Source organism: Oreochromis aureus, linkage group 19 (genome assembly GCF_013358895.1).
Source record: "Oreochromis aureus strain Israel breed Guangdong linkage group 19, ZZ_aureus, whole genome shotgun sequence".
NCBI classification, from domain to species: domain Eukaryota; kingdom Metazoa; phylum Chordata; class Actinopteri; order Cichliformes; family Cichlidae; genus Oreochromis; species Oreochromis aureus.
Window position 1 is genome coordinate 6,271,068 of NC_052960.1, and position 21,598 is coordinate 6,292,665.

A 21,598-nucleotide genomic window follows, 5' to 3' on the forward strand; every position below is an offset into this window, starting at 1 on the left:
AAACATGGAGTTCATGACTCTTTTTAAGGCGGCCTCAAGTGGCCATTAGAGGAACTACAATTTTTGTCATGTGGCAATCAAAAAATGTACCAGAAAATCCCCGAAGGGTACCAATGCTATAACTCTGGTACCTGTATATAAATTTAATAACATTTTAGTGCTTCTAATTATTCAAATACCATTAAGACAATGTGAGTTAAACGTTAGCTTTCACGTTTTAGTGCCTTTTAAAGGCTCCAGGCCTCATGTCTAATTAGTAGTTGTATGAAAGAAAGGGGGGTGGGGGGGGCGTCCCACCAAACTCCATTTAAAATTCAACCATATTCTGAACTCACTCATACTTTTGAGTTCAGACACACCCCAAATAATAAGAAAAATAATGTTGGTGATGGCTACACTACTCATGCAAAAAACGGTCTTAATGTAGCCATAGATCATTTCAATAAACCCCCCACTTCTCATTATTCTCAGCAGTCCTGGCCGATGCCTTTACGAGCTACGTGGACGCTGCTGAAACCCAAAAGTTGGTCTCCGGCTGGCTTAATAACCAGCTCCAGAGGTGCACATCAAAGGCCCGTGGACACAATGTTCTCAACATATTCGTTTGCTGCTCTGCAAATTCTCGGCATGCATCAGCACTGAATAGCAAGCACCAAGCTAGCCGCTAACACTAGCCTGAATGTGCGAATCTCCACCGGCCCACAGCAACTAAACAACACAGTGTGTGGCCGGATCAGCTAATCAATTTAGCGTCCAGCTGAGTGCCGCTATAACTACAGTCTGGTTGTGAATGCCTTACCTTTAATCGTTTAAGTCTATATTCCTCCGAGTCCGCCATGTTTTAATTATGCTGCAGACGCCGCGCTTCGCACCCAGCCGCCCACCTCCTCTCCGGGTTATGGGTCATGTATGTATGCAGAGGATGCTGCAGTTCACCGAGGAAACGAGCGGACCGACAACAGGCGCAGAGGAGTTCACTTCGTAGGGAAAAAACTTAAGTATTATGCTACTTTTAAAGTGAATCCAAAGACTACTACAGACGAAACAAAAGTACTTTCATAGAAGAGATGTGGGTTAAGATTACCGTAATGGCTAGATAAGCGTTCCCTTCTTTTTACTCCTGAAACTGTAAGCATTATAAATGTCAAGTAGCGCTGCACAGTATTTTCTTATAAGCACGTCCTGAACTTTATTTTTTAATACTCAAAATCACACATCAAATACTTGATTTTTAAAAAAGCAGTCTCTATGGCAATTTCTTTAATTGCTGCTATTTTGTGGTGATTACGGTAAACCCTGTTTGTAAGTGACTATGAAATGCTGCATTTCTTACTGAAGATAAATGACAAGCGTCTGTTTCATCATTCCTGCGCATCCTCCATATTCCTTTCCCCCAGTCTGGTTAACACAATGGATATTTATGTGCATGTGTCAGTATACTGTCAGGTGGGTGACAAATTAAAGAACCTGATCCTTACAGTGCAAATCAGCGCAGAGCTGTTTTGATTGATCACCTATGATTACGCTTTGTTATTAATGGAGAATCACTTCCAGGATTACATAAACATGATGTGAATGATGTGCCACGGCCTTCAGTCTCCAGCTGTCAACCCAGTTTTACATTAATAAGAGATTTTGTTAGAAAGCCCTTTCGACCACCATCATCAAAACACCACAATAAGGAGATATCTGTGGAAGAATGGCGCGAAATCACTCAGATAATTCTCCACAGACTTGGACAGTGAGTCTCCAAAGGAGCACCTAGGCTTATCTGGAGGTGCACACCTTACTATAACAGTTCTCTCCTTAAAGTTGCCCTCTGCATTTCATCCTTTCAGAGGTCGCATCTCCTGTCCGGCAGGGACGAGCTATTTAAATGTACGACCCTACCGTAAGTATTAGTGTGTTTGCGCAAAATATATATGTAAATATATATACAGTACTGCAGTAAAAATAATAACGGTCCTTCCATCTGGTAAAGAACAGCTGAGATAGTGTGGAGTATGATATTTTAAAGTGTGAATGTGGAGTTGTACAGTCTTATAGCCACAAGTAGAAAAGATCTCCTGCAATACTCAGTCCTGCTGCTTGGGGCAATGAGCCTTTTGCTGTGTGTAATACGATGACCAATCATGCATGGGCTAGAGTGAATTGTTCATGATGCTGAGGAGATTCTTCAGCATCCTCCGCTCAGACACCTCTACCATCTCAGGTACGACTCTCAGAACTAAACCAGAACCTTCTTAATCGTTTTGTCTATGTGTACTTCTAGATTTTAACCTCCATCAGTGATACAGCCAACAACAGCAGAGCTGTCTAGAAATCTCTGTAGGTGGCACGAGTCTGATCTGTACCTTGAGTCTCAGGTATAGAAGGTGAAGAGAAAAGGTGATCAGTGGTGCTCCTGTGCTGTTCAGTATGCTGCCTGAGCATACTGATACAATCGTATTATACAAATACATTTTTAAACTGGTATTTATCAGGAAAGCTAATAAATAAAAGAACTGTAATAAATTCAGTGAAAAAGAAACATGTTTGTTTTGTAGTGTTTTTTATGGAAAGTTATGTAGAATCTTAGATTCATGGGTAGTTTCACAAGTTCACATTTGCTTAATTTATTATTATTATTATTTTTTAAATTTTCACTCAGCAAATCCCGAATTTAATCTTTAAAGGGATTTTTTGTAAAAGAAAAGATGGTAGAAAACGAGTGAGCAGGAAAAATGTTGTTTTTGTAACTATAACTCATGGCAAAGCCTGCAAACTTTAAATCATTTTTAATAATTAGATCTAGCTGTAGATCCTTTACACACAGCTTTTTATGTCCTGGTGAGCCCCAATAAGTATCTAGAAGAAGTTTTATTTAAAATTTTGATTTATGATTTTCACTGATATTAATTTCTGTATTTTTAAAAGGCCAGTTCTACTATTATTAATGTCTGGGTCATGTTGCTGTTGTCGGTAGTGTTAGTTGTCTGTTCTGTGAAGTAAATTGAGAGCAAAAAGACACGGACCAATTCTTTGTGAACACATGCTTCGTCAATAAACCTGATTCTGATGAAGAATCACACTGTATAAAGTTCGTGCGCATTTATTACAGCAGTTTCGGTATCCGGTGCATAGAAATGGGTGAACTAGATTAGACTCAATGCTGTCGTTTAATGGAGGTCTTCTCTGCTTGGCTGTACTTCTATGTGCGAACTTTCACCGGGGGTCAAACGGTGATCTGAACGTTTTCCGGAAGCCGTGCAGAGAGAGCTTCAGGTCGACGTTTGTTGTTGTTGTGGACTACTTTGGATCCGCTAGACAGCTGTCTGGCAGTAGGGTCAGCGGAGAAACGAGCAAGCTGAAGTCCTTTTCCCCGTCGGATGAATGGCAGTCACGGCGGTGAGAGCAGCGGCAGCCGCGGGAGGTCCGGCGTCTTTGTCCCGCTTCAGGGGAGCGCTGGTCGCGGGTGTGCTGGGAGACTGTATCGGAGGAGAGTTTGAAGGGGCGGAGGAGGTTCCCATGGAGAGTGTGCTGCAGCACCTCAGCAGCCTGGACGACGAAACTAAAGGAACCGGTCAGTGAGAGGAGGAGGTGGTTTCATAACAAGCCCACTGCACCGTGAAGCAAAGCTGACATACAGAGTAACTTAAAGGGGTCAAAATGGTTTGAAATTACTAAAAAAAGAAAGAAAGGGGGTAAAAAAGATCAGGTCTGAAACCTGAAGGGGTCTCTCCAAAGGGGGGGATGGGGAGGCACTAGCCCCCTGAAATGAACGTTGCACTCTCAAAACTGGCGTAAAGGCAGCTCTATAAGACATAATTTGCTCTTACATTGTTTTGCCATGTTTCGTATATGATTATGGTTCATAAAATAAATACAACCTACTCTGGCTGACTTGTCAACCAATCAGCATTCAACTGATGAATAGGTCATCTGTGTTTACCAATGTGCAGTTGGAATTTTGGAGGACTGTATGAGGGCATGTTTAGGGAAGCTGTCAATGTAGAAATCTGTATGGAAACTCGCATACCCAATACTGTAAAATATGCATAAGGTACCATCAGAAGCAAGAGCCGTTTCCCGTAACCTTCTATAGAATAAGTCGTCTTTTGGAGACTCCAGGTATCGCCCCTGTTGGCTGGTAAATAGAATGCAGGATTAAGGCACTATTGCCTTGGCTTCTCTTTTTAGACATGGAACCTAATCTTTGTGCAGACAGACAGGTGGTTGGCTGTCAAATGAATTGGCTTGCTATCCTATCTGCTGCTTCACGATTTCATCTGTCATTACTGTGAAGATAAGGTGAAGAATGAGAGTTGGAGATATTCATCAAGCTTCTGAAACCAATAATGCATAGCTGAATTATAACCATTTTCACAAAAATCAGATCTGGACTGGCTGGGATGAGCTGGGAACCAACAAACTACAAAAATAAAAAATTACACGGTGTAAATTGTGCCGGCTAAATAGTTACTTAAAATAACTTCACTGTTATACCGTGTAACATTCAGATGAATTTGCTGCGGTTAGATTGGAAAAAGAATGCTTTAAATATCCCAGCTCCCTTCAGAAAAAGGCCTAAATGTTGGCAGACATGACTAATAAAGCATGCTTTGGATACCCAGCAGTATTTAAGCAATTAAGTAATCTATATTTCCAGCAACAAGTGATATACACATTAATGAATCTATAATTATGATCCAGTAATATTAGATAATCAGGATCATGATGTCCACTGGATTATTTATCCTGCAGAAACTGGGGCTCTTACTTTTTCTCATCTCATATCATCATAGTTTGATTCATTCCTCAGTGTATGGGCTGTGGTGTTAGTTTGAAGCTCCACAATGCGTCTGTTTACAGGCACAAAAATTGTAAGACTTTACTGCTTGATTAACGGGGCTCAGCGTAGAGTGCTGAGTCTCTGATGGCAGTCTCTGAGTCTCTCATCGACGTCTCTGCTCATCCCATCAGGGCTCAGAACAAATGCTGTGTAAAGCGCCACTGATTGGGCCTTGTGATTCCTGTTTAGGCTGTTGATTGTCTCTTTAGGGAAGGAAGTGAGATGAGACCATGTTTTGTATTAAGGTATTCCCCTCAATTTCTTTTTGTTGTAGTCAGGATTCTTTGAGAAAGTAGCAAAAATACATCCACACTGTATTTCTATAAATATGCTTGGTTATAGTTCATTTAAATCTTATATGAGTAACAGGGGGAAGTAAATTAAACTATTAATTTTTCTTCATTAAGTCATGGGTTCACAAACTTTTTAGAGAATGGGAAACTGTGTAAACAATCACCATCTGTAGATATGTTCACTTTATTATCCGCAAATTATTTTGGTGTCTTTGTTGGCTGAGGATTTCAGCAAGTCCACTAGATTAGGCGATAAAGTGATTACAATTTAAGGATGATTAAATTGGTGTCAGCTGTTTATTTAAAGTTCTGAATTACTGTTATTATTTGTTAAAATGTGTGTATTTATGTGTCTGTGTTTTAGGTATCCTTGAATACAGTGATGACACAGCCATGGCACGCTGTGTGGCTCAGTCTCTACTCACCAGGACTGGCTTTGATGAGCACGACATGGCTCGCAGGTAGAGGAATCATCATCTTTCCTGCTATGTATTTTTATTCTTGGACTGTTGTAGAGTAGCTTTGCATGCTTCAGTGCTTAAAATAAGCCTTATTTATCCATGGCCTTTGTGAAACCCATCACTTCATCATCATCTTCTTCCTTCCTCCTCCTGCATTAAGCCAACTTTCCTCTGATTGGTTGTTCCTTGTAAACAAAAGGTTTAAACAGCAGGAGGGTGGGGTTTCTGTGTACACAGCCAAGAATAGAAAAATTCTCTCACAGGCATTATTTGTATTACAACAACTTAATTTTTGGAAATTTTGCACATGTTTAATGTGAGGCTCCACATTTGGAGCAGTGTGTATATATGATAGAAAATAAGGAAAAGGATTTTTATGAGTTAAATATGGATCCAAAAGCTCTTCAGGTAAACTGATGATGGTTCCTACCTCGGTGTCTCACCATTTTTAGGTTTGCGAAGGAGTACAGTGCATCCCCACATCGTGGTTATGGTGCTGGAGTGATCCAGGTGTTGAAGAAGCTCTCATCCCCCCAGTTAAATGATGTGTATCAGCCAGCGAGGGACCAGTTTAACGGTCGGGGCTCCTTTGGAAATGGAGGGGCCATGAGAGCAGCTCCCTTCGCCCTGGCCTTTCCGGACTTGTCTGATGTTAAAAGGGTGAGCAGGGGTCTTTTGAATGTTGAGTTTTCTCTCTATATATGGATCGGATATAAACAACATCTTTAAATTTGCCCTCTTCCTCTGCAGTTTGCCCATCTGGGTGCCATGCTGACGCACTCCTGCTCTCTGGGTTATAATGGGGCGGTGCTGCAGGCGTTAGCAGTGCACCTCTCTCTGCAGGGGGCACTGGACTTGCCTCACCAGTTCATCAGCAGGTTAATTAAAGAGATGGAGGAAGTGGAAGGTGATGAGGCTGCACGCAATGATGCAAGAATGTGAGTAGACTGGTCACAGGCAGCGAAAGCGAACAGGGTTTTTCCTCCAAAGGAAAACATTGTAGTTTTTCTGTAACTTATTTTTTTATTTGAGGTTTTATTCCCTGAAGCATAATAGACATTTATCTTACAAGTCTGTCATGCAAGGTAACTCAGACTCAATTTTAAATTAAACTTTCACATCAAAAGGCCAATTCGGAGTGAGAAAAAATAACCTTAGGAGGGATTTATGTCTTTCAAAATGTATTTTAAAAACTTGAAATATCCCTTTTCATGCTGTGTGAGATGTATATATTTTTGATCTATGCTTTTGCAGTTTAAAAGAAGCAGAGAAGCCATTCTGTGAACGTCTCCACCGAATCAGAGACCTGATGGACAGGAGCAAAGTTAGCATAGAGGAAGTCATCTCTGAACTGGGTCAGTATGATTATTTATCGCTGATGAGGAGTGGTATGTGATGGGGTTTGCTTGTTTTCAGGATTATGGAAATGTTTATTTAAAGAATTCCATAAGAAAGGTTGATTGACAGATTTTGGGTTTGATCTAAAATTAGAGGTGACTTTAAGAGTCAATCTGAATCTGGATCTGGGTTTTTTAGGAAGTGTGCATGCAAATTTACGTCTAGATTCATGAAACCTGCCCAGTTTTGCTCATACCACCGTGCCCCTGTTATGGAATCAGTCATTCAAAACCACCACCTCTGACTATTACTACTATCTGTCACGCCCCCATTTTTCTATGGAGACAGTGAGACACAGCCATTGGTGGCTGAATATCAGAGGGGGAACGAAATTTAATACAGAGAAGTTATTACCAACTTGGTTGAATGAACCATCTTCAAATAAACATAAAGACAAAGAACATGATAAATAACACCATTACTATATTTTTTTAAATTTTAGATATATTTCTCCTGATTCATTCTAAGTAAATTTCCCCATCTTATTTTATCTTTTAGTATATGAGGAAGTATTAACAGGGGTTAGGGAGCAAGCCACATGTGCAATAAGGCCCCGATCCACTTCCTTTCTTTACATGACATTTCCTGTTTCTCTTGACTGCCACCACAAAAACATGCCCTCGTCTTTGTGACTTTTACCAGGTAATGGCATTGCAGCTCTCCACTCCGTCCCCACTGCAATCTTCTGTGTCCTCCACTGCCTGCAGCCCCGGGAATGCCTCCCAGAGAGCTACGGCGGCGTGGAGAGGACGATAGCGTACAGCCTGGCGCTGGGAGGGGACACTGATACCATAGCCTGCATGGCTGGGGCCATCGCGGGGGCCCACTATGGCATCGAGACCATCCCTCTGTCCTGGATAAGATGCTGTGAGGGGGTGGAGGATGCAGACCAGTATGCAGAGAGGCTTTACAAGCTGTACCACCAGTCGCCACTGGGGGGCAAAGGCGAGACAGGCGAGCAGAGTGGCGAAAACAGGTCAACCGCTGCTAATGGCACAGAGAAGAAAACTGGAGTAGAGTGATGGATCAGCCAGATTGTCATTAAAAGACTTTCACACATAAAGAACACGTAAAAAAAAGACTTTACATTTTTTGTTTTGTTTGGAAAAGCTTTTTTTTTTTTTTTGGATCTTAATGGTATTAAATAATTTAAGCTTTGAGAAAAAAAGCGCTTTTTCCAAACTGTCAACATGAAATTTATTAGGTAACTGAAAATTAGAGCTGAACAAAATTTCCAGTCTTAATTTTGAGAATGTGGCTTTTACACAAACTGCCAAACTTCTCTGAACGCCAATCCAAAAAATGGTCTAAATATGAATAAACAGCATATTCATACACGCTCTCTTTTCCTTGCTTTCCCCTGATTTATGTCCTGTCTCGTGAAAGTTGCACTATAAATTGACCATGTTTTGTTTTAGCAATTTGCCGAAAAATATTTAATAAACTTTTTATTTTCTTTTTAATTCACACGTCTGTACGAGTGTTCTCAGACCCGAAAAGCACATTTACTTCATGAAGATGTGCTCCATTCAGATGCTTTTGTGATGCTTATTCACGTACAGCGAGTACAAACAGAATCTGAATGTTGCAAGAAATCAGGAAACGTCAGGAGCACTAAGTTTGCTGATATGTTTGAAATACTTTATTTTTTTGTTGATTATAAAGTGACAGCAAGGTAGGACTGACATGCAGTAAATGGCAGAGCTGTAAAGTCCCCTGCAATGCTGAATTATAGCGTGTTTTAGTGTTTATTGTATTAAAAAAAGGATAAGGATAAGCGGAAGCGAATGGATGGATGGATGTATTAAAAAAAGATAACAAACATGGATTTCCCCTGTAAATCTTGAGTTTTGAACTTAAACATCTTTCAAAAAATCTTTTACAATGAGCTTAAATGAAAGTTGTGAATTTACAATAAGATAATTTTAAAAATGCAAGTAAAACACTTTAAATGCACCTTTACATAAAACAGCAACACTGCATTATCAGATGTAATTTAACATGTAAGGATAATCCATGGAAAAAGGCTTATTTTATTGGTAGCTTTCAGTTATCTGCATGTTATCAAAGATGCTATCCATGTGTGTTCAGTAAAAATTACAGGTTTTTGTCTGCAGGGGCGACCTCTAAGAAGAGCTGCAGGAACACTGTTAACTTGTCCAACACTCCTGGGCAGAGCTTGTAATGGATGAAGGGTATGTAGACTATAACGCCACTTAAGATAAATAAAGCCACGTAGAGGTACTCAATCTGAGGATTGTCTATGATGGGTGCCAGCACGAGGAATATCGCTGCAGCGAGGACCAGTATAGGAATTACAATGGGAACCTGTGGGGAGAGGAAGAACCAGGCATGAGGACAAGATGTTATTGTCATATAATGTTAAAAAAATGACACTAACCTTGTATGGCCTGGGGAGGTCTGGCTTCTTGATTTTGAGATAGATGAGCCCAGACAGGACAATGGCATAGAAAAACCAGGCGGTGAAACTGAAAACGGCAAAGGAAGAGGAATTTAAGACAAACAAAAAATGCAATGTGTGTTAAAAAACAAACGAAGTCGAAATGGAGCAGAAACAGAGTCAGCCTTCACCTGAAGTAGTTGACGATACTCTGAAAGTCTCCAGGAATCAGCACCACCAGAGAGATTATTGTGGTGAAGATCAGCGCCGGAGATGGAGTCAGTCTGTGGACGTGGGCCATGGACAGAATATCTGGCTGCAAAACCAGCACAGGTCTGTGTGAAAATCTGCATGTAGCTTTATTTTAAACAGGTGTATGCGTTCTCATGAGACAGAGACTGTTACCATGTGTCCTTCCCGGGCAGCAACAAAGCACACACGGCCGCCGCTGAAGAACGTCCCGTTTAGAGAACCGAAAGCTGACAAGGCTGCGGCCACAGACATGACCCAGCCCCAGCTGCCCAGCACCTTATTCCTGCAGGGAAGCCGTTTCTATTACAAAACATCTTATATAGTGCATATCAATCGACCCTTTTCTATATACATTTCAGTAATTTAACAAATGAAATCAAAAACATCCTCTGTGGACTTATTTAGGAATAAACCTTTTGGACAGGATGTGATGTCACCTCAATGTAATATTTATCTTGAAAGGTGTTGAATGGGGCCTTTGCTGGTGTGACCAGGTTTAACACTACAAACATCTGTTCTGAGGCCCCTTCTGCCTATGTAATAATAATAATAATAATAATAATAATAATACATTAGACTTGTAAAGCGCCTTTCAAGAAACTCAAGGACGCTTTACAAAACATAATAAATAAAAAAGGCTTAGAGATTGAAGGTTTTATTGAAGAGGTGAATTTTGAGAAGTTTTTTGAAGGACTCCAGTGACGGGTTGTTATGAAGTTCATATGGGAGAGTGTTCCAAAATGACACCCAGACTGTGAACCTTGAGGGAAGGCCAGATGAGGAAACCATCTATATCAGGGGTAGGCAACTCCAGGCCTCACGTGCCGGTGTCCTGCAGGTTTTAGATCTCACCCTGGATCAGCACACCTGAATCAAATGATTAGTTCATTACGAGGCCTCTGGAGAACTTCAAGACTTGTTGAGGAGGTAATGTAGCCATTTAAATCAGCTGTGCTGGATCAAGGACACATCTAAAACCTGCAGGAGACCGGAACGCGAGGCCTGGAGTTGCCTTCCCCTGGTCTATATCAATGAGTAGATGGCCAGTCTTCTGGAGTAGTGCATTGGGGGCCTCAACCAAGACCTCTGCGTTATTACTGTTGAGCTTGAGTAGGTTAATTGACATCCATATTTTGATTTCATGCAGATAGTTGACAAGTGATTGTGGGGGAGCAGGGTAGAGAGTTTAGTACAAAGATAAAGCTGTGTATCATCAGCATAGGAATGGAAGCAGAGACCGTGGCGGCAGATGATCTGACCAAGGAAGAACATAGAGACGGTGACGAGAAGGGGTCCAATTTCTCTTGGTATTTGTGACACACTAGAAGTGAGCACCTCACAGTAGTGATGCTCTTTGCTGCCATTCCTTCTATGTTTGAAATGTTTGGAGGTGACTCGTAAGTAATTTTCCTTACAGTGGATTGATGAGTCTTGCGAGAAATCACATCAACTGTGTAAGATAAGTTTCATAATTATTTGCACAGTGGGTAGATTTAAATTACCTATTAATCACCAATTAATCCCGCTGGATGATTTAATCTGTGGAATTGACATGGCAGGGAGCTAACATGCTAATAAAGAGGATTCAAAATGGAGACAGGATGGCAACATCCATCTTTAAATATAGTCTGTGTTTTCAACTTACAAAAGCCCCATTTGTTTGAACATCAGTAATTTTAATGCATATATCAAATGACTGTACAGAGAAGAGGATTTCTTCAGGTTTGCTTCCTGTTCTATGGGAGAAGTAATAAAAAAAAGGTCTTATCAGGTTGAGAACAGGTGTTGTCTTACCCCCAGGTAACTGCTACCGCGCTTGAGGACATGAGCTCTTTAGGCGTCATTACTGTCAGATAGCTCACATTCACCAGCAGGTACAAAGTAGTCACAAGAGAAATGGCTATCAGCACCGCCCGAGGAAGATTCACCTGTACAAAAAAAAGAAATGACATGAAATTAAATTAAATGTCATGACATGACATGGTTGTTATGTTTGGCTAAATCTTGATTACACATATTAACAAAGCAGTCTCACATGATAAAACAAAGCCTCCTTGAAGATTTACTTTTTTTTTAATACTTTGCCAAACCATGGGGGGGAAAGCTCACCAAACAACACCAAGCACCAAGTTTCATGCAGACAGGACAAACTGGTGAATTATAAACTGACATGAACAATACGTATGATCACACTGAAATTTTAACTACTTAAGATAAACTTAATTTACCCCCAAATTTCTTAGAATAAATAAAAATATTAAATTCCTAATCAAAAAGGCATAAACTTTATTAAACATTTTAAAGAGCTGTAATTAAAAAAAACTTTCATTTATTCTGGAAAATTTGGAGAAAGAGAAAAATTTTGGTTGAAATGCTTCTTGTTATACTTGACATACTCAGAGTAAGAACTGCAATTACAACAATCCTAACAATGTCAACTCGTGTACCTCTTTAGTCACCTCAGAAACTTTAAACACTGATTTACAGCGTTGTAGGGATGTGTTTTGGTACAAAGTCAATAAATTACCTGAAAAACAAATTTAGAGTTTAGGGAGGGGGGGGGGGGGAGGTAAGTGGTCATTTTTCTCAGGATAGCAGCAAGACAACAATCATAATTCCCTGCAGAATCTTTACCAAAGCACAGGTTATAAACTGTATTTTTTATTTTATTTTATTTTTTTACATATAATGTGCATAAATACTACTATTTTAGGTCACTTCTGACCCTTTCAGCCTCACCTCTGGTCTGTTCAGCTCCTCAGTCACATAGTTCAAGTTGCTCCAGCCACCGTAAGACCAGAGACCTTGAAGTAAAGCCTTTCCCAGAGTGTTCAAAGAAAACTGAGTTCCTTGAAAAGCATTCTCAACGTCAAAATTTTCCTCGATCACAGTGCTGCCCTGTAAAACTTTCACTAGCCCTCCAATTACAATGAAAGTGAGTGAAAACACTTTGGCCACCAAGAAGATCACCTGCACTCTCAGAGCAAGTCGGACATTCAGGATGTTGGTCATGGCAGCTACCAGAATACTAAAAGCTGCAAAGCATTTCACAGCCAGCTGAGGAGGTGGGCAGCCTGGGTAAAAGGGAGCCATGACATACCTTGCAATGGTCATTGCTTTTGCTGCAATGCTGGAAGGTTTCAAAAGCAGGATAAAAGTGATTGCCGCGAAGAAGGCTGGGAATGAACCATAGATCCTCAGGATGTAAGTAAATTCCCCACCGGATTCAGGAATGAGGGTCCCAAGCTCAATGTAGGAGAGAGCCCCAAACAAAGCCACAACACCTGAAAAAACCCAGATTAACATGCTGGCCCCAGGACTTCCCACATACGCTAGGACATACTGTGGGGACATGAAGATACCAGCTCCAATCATGCTTCCAGAAACTATTGCTACTCCGCCAATCAACCCAATCTCCCTCTTCAGTTGCAGGCCTTGGTTTTTTTGGGTTTTGTCCGCCATGGTCATAGAGAGCAGGGAGCACAAAGCGACACGTCTACAGAGCAGACTGAGAAAGATCACAAAGAATTCAGACGCTACAAACTGCGTAGAAAAAGCTTTCATAAGAAATCACGTGGTGTAAAATATACTTGTTTTGGCTTCAATTAAATATTAACTCTACAGTTTTCTAACTGTGTGGAAAAAGTGCTAACCACTGCACCAATGAGCCACCAGTTGGTTATGGCTTAGATTATTATATCCTAAACCAGTATCAGTTCTTATGTTACAGTTTGTCCTGGCCTGCTCATCTAAATCAGTAAGGAGATTAAAAAATGCACAATCATGAGTGGAGACGCACAGTGTTGGCATGCTTCATCTTTATTTTGACTTTCTATAAACTTCTAATAGTAAATATTGAAATTCTTACTTCTGGATGTTTCACCTCCTCAGTTAAACAATTTAAAGTGTTCCAGCCATCATATGACCACAAGCCCTGATAGAAAGCAATGCCAATGGAGCTGACCCCTACGTTGGTTCCCTCAAAGGAGTCCTCAAAGTTCTCAGTGTGGCCCTGGAAAAGCATCACAATGCCTCCCAGGATGATCACCACCAGGGCCACCACCTTCACTGCCATGGTGACCACCTGGATGCCAGTGGCCAAGCGGACATTCAGACAGTTGATTATAGCCAGCATCAAGATTGATCCGGCAGCCACAAACTTCACTGCCAGCTGTGGAGGAGTGCAGCCGCTGTAAAAGGGGGCCACAGCGTACTCAGCAAAGCTGAGAGCGATTCCTGTGCCACTAGCCGGCCTCATGACCATGATGAAGCTGAAGACGAACATGAAGGCCACCACTTTCCCTGCAGTCCGCAGTATGTAAATGTACTCGGCTCCAGACTCTGGTATGATAGTGCCCAGTTCAGCATAGCACAGCCCCCCCAGCATGGCTATCAGTCCACAGCAGGACCATATAATGAAGCTGGCCCCTGGGCTCCCAATAGTGGAAAGGACGTACTGGGGAGAAATGAAGATCCCAGATCCAATCATGGTCCCACCAATGAAGGAAATTGCTCCTATGATCCCCACTTCCCTCTGCAGATTGAGTCCATTTGTGTCATGTCCCATTGTCAGAACTCTTTTGTCTTCTCAGAAGCAGCAAAGAAGATCAGACATGTGCAGTTATAAAACACTGCCTGTTGCACGATAGGAGGAGTGCACAAAGTTAAACTGCTATGAAATTAAAATCAGGCTATTTTTTAAGCAGATTTTATGGATGTCTGTTTGTCCAGACTTGTTCTTTTCTCTTAGGTTTCACGTAAACAGTGATTTATTTTAGGTTCTGCTCTATAAAACACAGTCAGAGAAGTGAAAAATTAAAAGTATAGACCGTTTTGAATATTTCCAGTCAACTGGAAATGTCCCTGCAGGCCAAGTGGATTCTTCTGGTGTCCTCAATTCTTTCTCTGGTGTTTGTCCATATTATGTTTACTTGTGTCTGGATCTACATGACCTACATTAAGATCAAAAACACTGAAACTTTTGTAAAAGTTTAGACAGGGCTTCATCTGAGTGAAGAAATGAACAGAGTATCTGCATGACAATGTTATCAGAGGATGGGCATGACTTGGCCTGGTTCTCCCTTGTACCAATTTAAGCGGTCCAACAGAATAACATAAAACTAAGTTGAATATTTACTTTCTTTAATACTTTGCTAAACCATGTAGTTAAAAATGCTCTCCAAAGTTGAACTCTTCTTTTGATTAAAAAGACTCTAGTGTGATATAATAGAAAAGAACACCAAGCTGCAAAATTCAGTCAGTGGAAATGGGTGAATTATTATGAAATAATATGAAAAAGGACAATCACACTGAAGTTTAAACCATTTAAGATAAGGATAAATTAAGTTTATCATGAGTTGGAGTATTTTTAAATAATTTACCAAGTCTTTAAAAATATTAAATTCCTATTTAAACAGTAATATTATTATTAGTGCTGTCAGCATTAATCTTGTTCAAATGACGTTAACGCCATAACCGCATTAATGCGCCATATCTCCATTAGCGAGTTACCGTGGATCGCCTCGTGCGTGGGGCTGCACAGCGTCAACGCGTTAATGAGCTACCTGTGCTAATGCGTTGACACTGTGCAGCCCCACGCACGGGGCGATCCACGGTAACTCGCTAATGGAGATTTGGTGCATTAATGCGGTTATGGCGTTAACGTCATTTGAACAAGATTAACGCTGACAGCACTAATTATTATATAAAATGCTGTAAGGAGCTGTAACTAAAAACAAAGTATTTGTTCTGGAAAAGCTGAAGAGACAGAAAAATGTTGGTCAAAATGCTTCTTGTTGTAAAATATATTCTGTTACTTGATCCTCATATATTATATTCACTGTACATCTTTATATACAGTCTTTGATACCAAGGAGTCACGCCCCATTGGAGTTAGGACCGAAGTGATAGCAATCCAAACATAATGTCCTCTCGTCTACCTTTATTATCCCCATACAACACCTCAGACACATTGATCACTGATTTACAGAGTGTTATAGACAACCTGTGTTAGGACAAAGTCAATAAATTACCTGAAATACAAATCCAGAGTTAAGGAAGAAAATATAGCAGCATATAGGCATCTTTTGCAGTAGAGCATCAAATCATTCTTGACAGGTTTTAAGCTGTATTTTAAAAAATTTAGAATGAATAAATGCTACTATTTTAGGTCACTTCTGACCCTTTCAGCCTCACCTCTGGTTTGTTCAGCTCCTCAGTCACATAGTTCAAGTTGCACCAGCCACCGTAAGACCAGAGGCCTTGATAGAAAGCCATTCCCAGAGTTCCCACAGAATACTCGGTGCCTTGAAAAGCATTGTCAACGTCAAAATTTTCCTCGATCACAGTGCTGCTCTGTATGACTTCCACTAGTCCTCCAATTACAATGAAAGTGAGTGAAAACACTTTGGCCACCAAGAAGATCACCTGCACTCTCAGAGCAAGTCGGACATTCAGGATGTTGGTCATGGCAACTACCACAATACTAAAAGCTGCAAAGCATTTCACAGCCAGCTGAGGAGGTGGGCAGCCTGGGTAAAAGGGAGCCATGACATACTTTGCAATGGTCATTGCTTTTGCTGCAATGCTGAAAGGTTTCAAAAGCAGCATAAAAGTGATTGCCGCAAAGAAGGCTGGGAATGAACCATAGATCCTCAGGATGTAAGTAAATTCCCCACCGGATTCAGGAATGAGGGTCCCAAGCTCAGTGTAGGAGAGAGCTGCAAACAAAGCCACAACACCTGAAAAAACCCAGATTAACATGCTGGCCCCAGGACTTCCCACATACGCCAGGACATACTGTGGGGACATGAAGATACCGGATCCAATCATGGTTCCAGAAACTATTGCTACTCCGCCAATCAACCCAATCTCCCTCTTCAGTTGCAGGCCTTCGTTTTTTGGGGTTTTGTCCGCCATGGTCATAGAGAGCAGGGAGCACAAAGCGACACGTCTACAGAGCAGACTGAGAAAGATCACAAAGAATTCAGACGCTACAAACTGCTTCGAAATGGCTTTCAAAAAAAAAAAAAAAAAAGCTCTCAATGTGATCAAGGGGTCGTAAAACCTACTCGTTACCCTCATTTAAATATTAACTCCACCGTTTTTTTTGCTCTATAGCAAAAGTGCTAACCACTGCACTAAAGGGCCAACAGGCTTGGGTCATCATGTCTAAAATTAATATCAGTTTTCATGTTACTTTGTCCAGTCCACTCATCTAAACGATATTTTATCTTCTTACTCGTTTAGTAAGAAGATAAAATATATACAATCCTCACTAAAAAGCCACAATTTTGGCTCGATTTATCTCATTCTTTTTGTGTTTCTATAAACCACAAAGAGTAAATGTTGAAATTCTTACTTTTTTGATACCTTAAGATCATTTTACCTGTCATCCCTGAGGCTTCTTCAGTTCTAAAAGAAAAGGTGAAGAGTTCCAGGTATTCAACCGTAGTGGGGGTTATCCCTATTGGAGGGAGTTGTTGATCTACTAATTATCATATGTGTCATCACATGAGCCAAATTGTTAAAAAAGTACCAGTTTTTGAGACCACCATGAGTTAGATTACTGCAAACCTACACAGACTTACTTCTGGATGTTTCACCTCCTCAGTTAAATAATTTAAAGTGTTCCAGCCATCATATGACCACAAGCCCTGATAGAAAGCAATGCCAATGGAGCTGACCCCTACATTGGTTCCCTCAAAGGAGTCCTCAAAGTTCTCAGTGTGGCCCTGGAAAAGCATCACAATGCCTCCCAGGATGATCACCACCAGGGCCACCACCTTCACTGCCATGGTGACCACCTGGATGCCAGTGGCCAAGCGGACATTCAGACAGTTGATTATAGCCAGCACCAAGATTGATCCGGCAGCCACAAACTTCACTGCCAGCTGTGGAGGAGTGCAGCCGCTGTAAAAGGGGGCCACAGCGTATTCAGCAAAGCTGAGAGCGATTCCTGTGCCACTAGCCGGCCTCATGACCATGATGAAGCTGAAGACGAACATGAAGGCCACCACTTTCCCTGCAGTCCGCAGTATGTAAATGTACTCGGCTCCAGACTCTGGTATGATAGTGCCCAGTTCAGCATAGCACAGCCCCCCCAGCATGGCTATCAGTCCACAGCAGGACCATATAATGAAGCTGGCCCCTGGGCTCCCAATAGTGGAAAGGACGTACTGGGGAGAAATGAAGATCCCAGATCCAATCATGGTCCCACCAATGAAGGAAATTGCTCCTATGATCCCCACTTCCCTCTGCAGATTGAGTCCATTTGTGTCATGTCCCATGTTTAGAAAGTTTTCGTCTTCTTAGAAGCAGCGGACAAGAATAAACACCTGTAGCTGTAAAACGTCTGTTACATAAGAGGAGGAGCACACATAATTATACAGCTACGAAAGTAAGGTGAGGCTATCAGCAGCATGGCTGTTATATGCATGCCTGTTTAAAGTTGTTCTTTTCTCTTAGGTTTCACATAAGCAGTCATTTATTTTAGGTTCTGTATAAAACACTGACAGGGAAGTAAAACATTAAAAATATAGATGTTTTAAATCATTTCAGTCCTGCTTTTCTACAGAAATAATCCCTGCAAACCGAATGGATTCTACTAGTGTCCTCAAAGTCAGAGAAAGACTTTGTCTTCAGGCCTCGATATTATGTTTTCTTGTGTCTCGACCTACATGAATATTAGAGAGCTGTACTGTCAGCAGAAAAATACCTAGAGAAAACATGAACAGACAATCTGCTTAACAATGTTATCATAGAAAGGACATGTCTAAGTATGTTATTCTATGACTCACAGCTCAGTCTGTCCTCAGTGTACTTTCAGAACTGATAAAACCTGGTCAATAAAAAGCAGAGTGCATTTTTAATGCAGTTACTCTGTGGTTTTTTCTTATTGCTTAACTACTTAAACATAAGCTTTTCCAAATTAAACAACTTATAAATAAAATACAGGCACTCGGTATCACCATCTGTATATGAAGAAATGACTTCAATGTTCAGTTCTGAATTTGAGGTGTTTAATTCATGTGTTTTACCTTGTTCGCTGTTATTAGTTATGGTGTCAAAATATTTTAGTAGTTACTATGTACTTTAGAAAATATAAAAACTAAATATTTTGGGGGTACAAGAATATATGTATATACACTAGAAATACCCATGTAACAGTAACATTAATAAAAATAAATGTATAACTAAGCAATGAATGAATAAGTGAGTATCTTAAATAACCACTGCCACTCCAGAAACTAAAAAGCTAAAAATAAAAATATGAGAAAATATAAAACTGCTTAGCAATATGGTCTCATGAACAGCATGAGCAGTTCTGCATGACTTAGCACATTCCTAACTACCAGGTTATAGCGCTGTAAATCCTGCAAAACCACAAACTCTCCAGTGCAAACTGTGGGTTGAGATGAGATTTTTGCATCATGAACTGTTTAAAGGCACTCAACTTCTTGCTGCGAGATGCCCCAACTAACACACAAAACACCAGATTTAAAGTTGCTGTTGTACTCAAAAATATTTATTAGGGATTTTAACCTTGAGCCACATCTTATCAGGAAACCAATTCCTAGAAATATTCGTCTACTCTGGGATAAACACGTGTGGACCAATAGATTAGGAAAATTAGTAACTATTATTCTGTTATATTCTGAAAGGGAAAATAGATTTTTTTTGATAGGGGAGAAATAATGTATTTGATTCCCTGCTGAATGTTTAGAAAGAAAAGAACAGCCTCTAATATTCTTGTTGTCTGAGCAAGATTCTTGTTCATTGTCTGATGTTGTGTTAAATGTCTTTTTTATTGCTTTTGCTTCCCTTGCTGTTTGGCTAACTCTGACATATTTACATTAATATCCACTGTCCCGTTTAAATAAATACATTCAAAATCAAATCTTTTAAATTATAATTGAGCCAAATAAACAAATAAATAAATGCAAACAGATCTAAACCTGAATACAGAACCACAGAGTGTATCTTGACTTCAGGAGAAAAACACAATAATCATTTAATGGGCTCATGTTAACAATCCATTAATCTATCATCCAACATCTGGGCTACATCCATCTATGTAAGACATTAAATCACTGAATTATCCCCAAGGTCAGTTTAATGATTTATTGGTTGAAAATTGACAGCTGACTCTTAAAGGTACCAAGATTTAAAACGTTTAAATAATAACAGTGTGATACATGTACAATGTTCCTGAATAAGAGAAAAAAGATAAAAGTTATCATTGTTTTTCACTTGGTCTTTATTACTAAACACAAATTAATTTGACCTAATAATTAAATCAATGCCTACTCCTATGTCGTTATTGCATTCACAAACTTGGGTGCCCACGTCGCCCGCCCGCCTGTGTGATGACAATACCTCATCTGCATTTTATGGCTCAGGGGAAATAAAAAGTAATTATACTCAAATTATGTTGTTTATTAAAATGTGTTTCAACAGGGCAAATAAAAACCTGCACTACAAACTTCTCAGAGTACTTTTAAAAAGAAAAAAATAAAATGAATATGAACTAAATTTAACACTAATCCCTTAAAAGTAAATGAACTGCCTTGGTGGGGGTTTGTGCTCGCCCTTCTTGTTAAGTTTTACGATAAGAAACTACTGATTTAAGTTTATGGTCTTATTATGCTACCGAAAGATTAGAAATAGGAAGAATATCAACAGAAATTTTTTTTTTTCTCTATGTGATGTTCATAATACACACTACTAACAGATAATAGATCTGAAATTAAACAGTTTATTCATTTATTACCTCTGTCGCTACTGTGCTTCTCTGGCCTCAACACAAAGGTCTCAGCCGGTTATAGCTCAAAGTTCACGTTAAACATTTGTTTCTAAGCAATAAAAATAAATTATTTTCTCCCTGCAGAGAAACCATTACTTATTTATTCGGGGTGATTGTGTTTTACAGTCAGGGCGTGGGTCAGCCTCTGAAGACCCTCCCACTTACCTCGGGACGTTTTAACTCTTCAGTCACTGAGTTCAGATTGTTCCAGCCGTCGTATGACCACAGCCCCTGGTAGAAAGCAATTCCTATTGAATTGACGCCAACATTTGTGTTCTCAAAGGAGTTTTCAAAATTCTCAGTGTGGCCTTTGATAAGCATCACCACACCTCCTATGATAATCCCTGTCAGAGCCAAGACTTTGACTACAGTAAAGAAAACTTGGATTGACATTGCAAAGCGAACATTCATGCAGTTCACGATGGCGAGCGTGATAATTGCTGCTGCAGCCACGCACTTCACCACCAGCACCGGAGGGGGGCAGTCTCCGTAGAAAGGAGTTGCAACATAGGTGGCAAAACTCAGTCCCATGCCAGCAATGGCTGCAGGTCTCACAAAGAGCACAGAGCTAAAGATTAACATGAAGGCAAGCACTGGACCTGAAGTCCTCAGAATGTAGATGTACTCGCCCCCTGATTCTCTGATAACTGTGCCGAGCTCGGCGTAGCAGAACGACGCCAGAATCGCCAGCAAGCCGCAGGACGCCCATATCACCAGGCTGGCACCGGGGCTCCCAATGGAGCTGATCACCGTCTGCGGGGTCATGAAGATCCCAGATCCGACCGCTGTCCCCAAGATGAGGGACACGGCTCCCAGCATCCCCAGCTCCCGCTTTAGTTTGAGCTTCTGCGGCTTTTCTTCCGTCATCACTGCAGTTACACAGCTGCCTACAATCTGACACCTTTAACAGTGGAGAAAACACTATAATAGCGTGACCAAAGTCACTATTGCATCAACACAAGGAGTTAATAATTATGTGGGCGGCTCATACAACCACCTGTTTTGCTTGGTATTCTCACACGGCCTCATATGTTTGTTGGGCTTTTCTTATTGGCTGCTTCAGGGATGACAGAGATGCACAGCACCTAAGCAGCCCTGAGTCAGAAGTATGTAAATCAGACCACAAAGACTCTCTGTTGTACTCCTTCACTGGCCTTG

At 40.6% G+C, this 21,598-nt stretch overlaps 3 protein-coding genes across 8 annotated transcripts in view; 1 reads left to right on the forward strand and 2 right to left on the reverse strand.

Annotated features, from left to right (window-relative positions):
• Window positions 1–1,112, reverse strand: part of LOC116325294 (zinc finger MYM-type protein 4-like) — a 26,534-nt gene extending 25,422 nt beyond the window's left edge. The window contains exon 1 of the mRNA XM_039603104.1: window positions 800–1,112. Within this exon, the coding sequence (XP_039459038.1) occupies window positions 800–838 (39 nt within the window). The 5' untranslated portion in view covers window positions 839–1,112. The remainder of the gene's footprint in view (window positions 1–799) is intronic.
• adprs (ADP-ribosylserine hydrolase) overlaps window positions 1–8,325 on the forward strand; it is a 10,088-nt gene extending 1,763 nt beyond the window's left edge. For 2 of the 3 annotated variants that reach the window (XM_039603111.1, XM_039603110.1), the window contains exons 2-6: window positions 5,489–5,585; window positions 6,038–6,245; window positions 6,336–6,523; window positions 6,840–6,940; window positions 7,626–8,325. In XM_039603111.1, coding sequence (XP_039459045.1) covers window positions 5,518–5,585; window positions 6,038–6,245; window positions 6,336–6,523; window positions 6,840–6,940; window positions 7,626–8,005 — 945 coding nt within the window. In that variant the 5' untranslated portion in view covers window positions 5,489–5,517 and the 3' untranslated portion in view covers window positions 8,006–8,325. Of the gene's footprint in view, window positions 1–3,196; window positions 3,563–5,488; window positions 5,586–6,037; window positions 6,246–6,335; window positions 6,524–6,839; window positions 6,941–7,625 lie in introns of those variants that run through there. The other variant, XM_031746170.2, reaches the window with a different exon arrangement.
• Window positions 8,326–8,602: 277 nt separating this feature from the next.
• Window positions 8,603–21,375, reverse strand: zmp:0000001267 (b(0,+)-type amino acid transporter 1). Of its 4 annotated transcripts, none has more exons than XM_039603109.1 (6): window positions 20,606–21,375; window positions 11,431–11,564; window positions 9,790–9,919; window positions 9,576–9,700; window positions 9,385–9,472; window positions 8,603–9,311 (listed from the first exon to the last, which is right to left on the reverse strand). In XM_039603109.1, the coding sequence occupies exons 1-6, from the start codon at window positions 21,305–21,307 to the stop codon at window positions 9,081–9,083; spliced, it is 1,410 nt and encodes a 469-aa protein (XP_039459043.1). In that variant the 5' UTR covers window positions 21,308–21,375; the 3' UTR covers window positions 8,603–9,080. The 4 variants fall into 4 exon arrangements, with proteins under 4 accessions (XP_039459043.1, XP_039459042.1, XP_031602020.1 ...); XM_039603108.1 differs by lacking the exon at window positions 20,606–21,375 and adding an exon at window positions 15,832–16,623; XM_031746160.2 differs by lacking the exon at window positions 20,606–21,375 and adding an exon at window positions 13,505–15,079.
• Between the last annotated feature and the right edge of the window lie 223 nt (window positions 21,376–21,598).

Excerpts from the sequence above, each read along its gene's own strand:
- zmp:0000001267 (XM_039603107.1), bottom strand. The coding sequence starts at position 13,200 with ATGAAAGCTTTTTCTACGCAGTTTGTAGCGTCTGAATTCTTTGTGATC. Across the intron at positions 11,565-12,375 it reads AGGAGCTGAACAGACCAGAG|GTGAATCTTCCTCGGGCGGT; the intron begins GTGAGGCTGAAA and ends TTTTTTGTACAG. Across the intron at positions 9,920-11,430 it reads GCGGTAGCAGTTACCTGGGG|GAATAAGGTGCTGGGCAGCT; the intron begins GTAAGACAACAC and ends GCTTCCCTGCAG.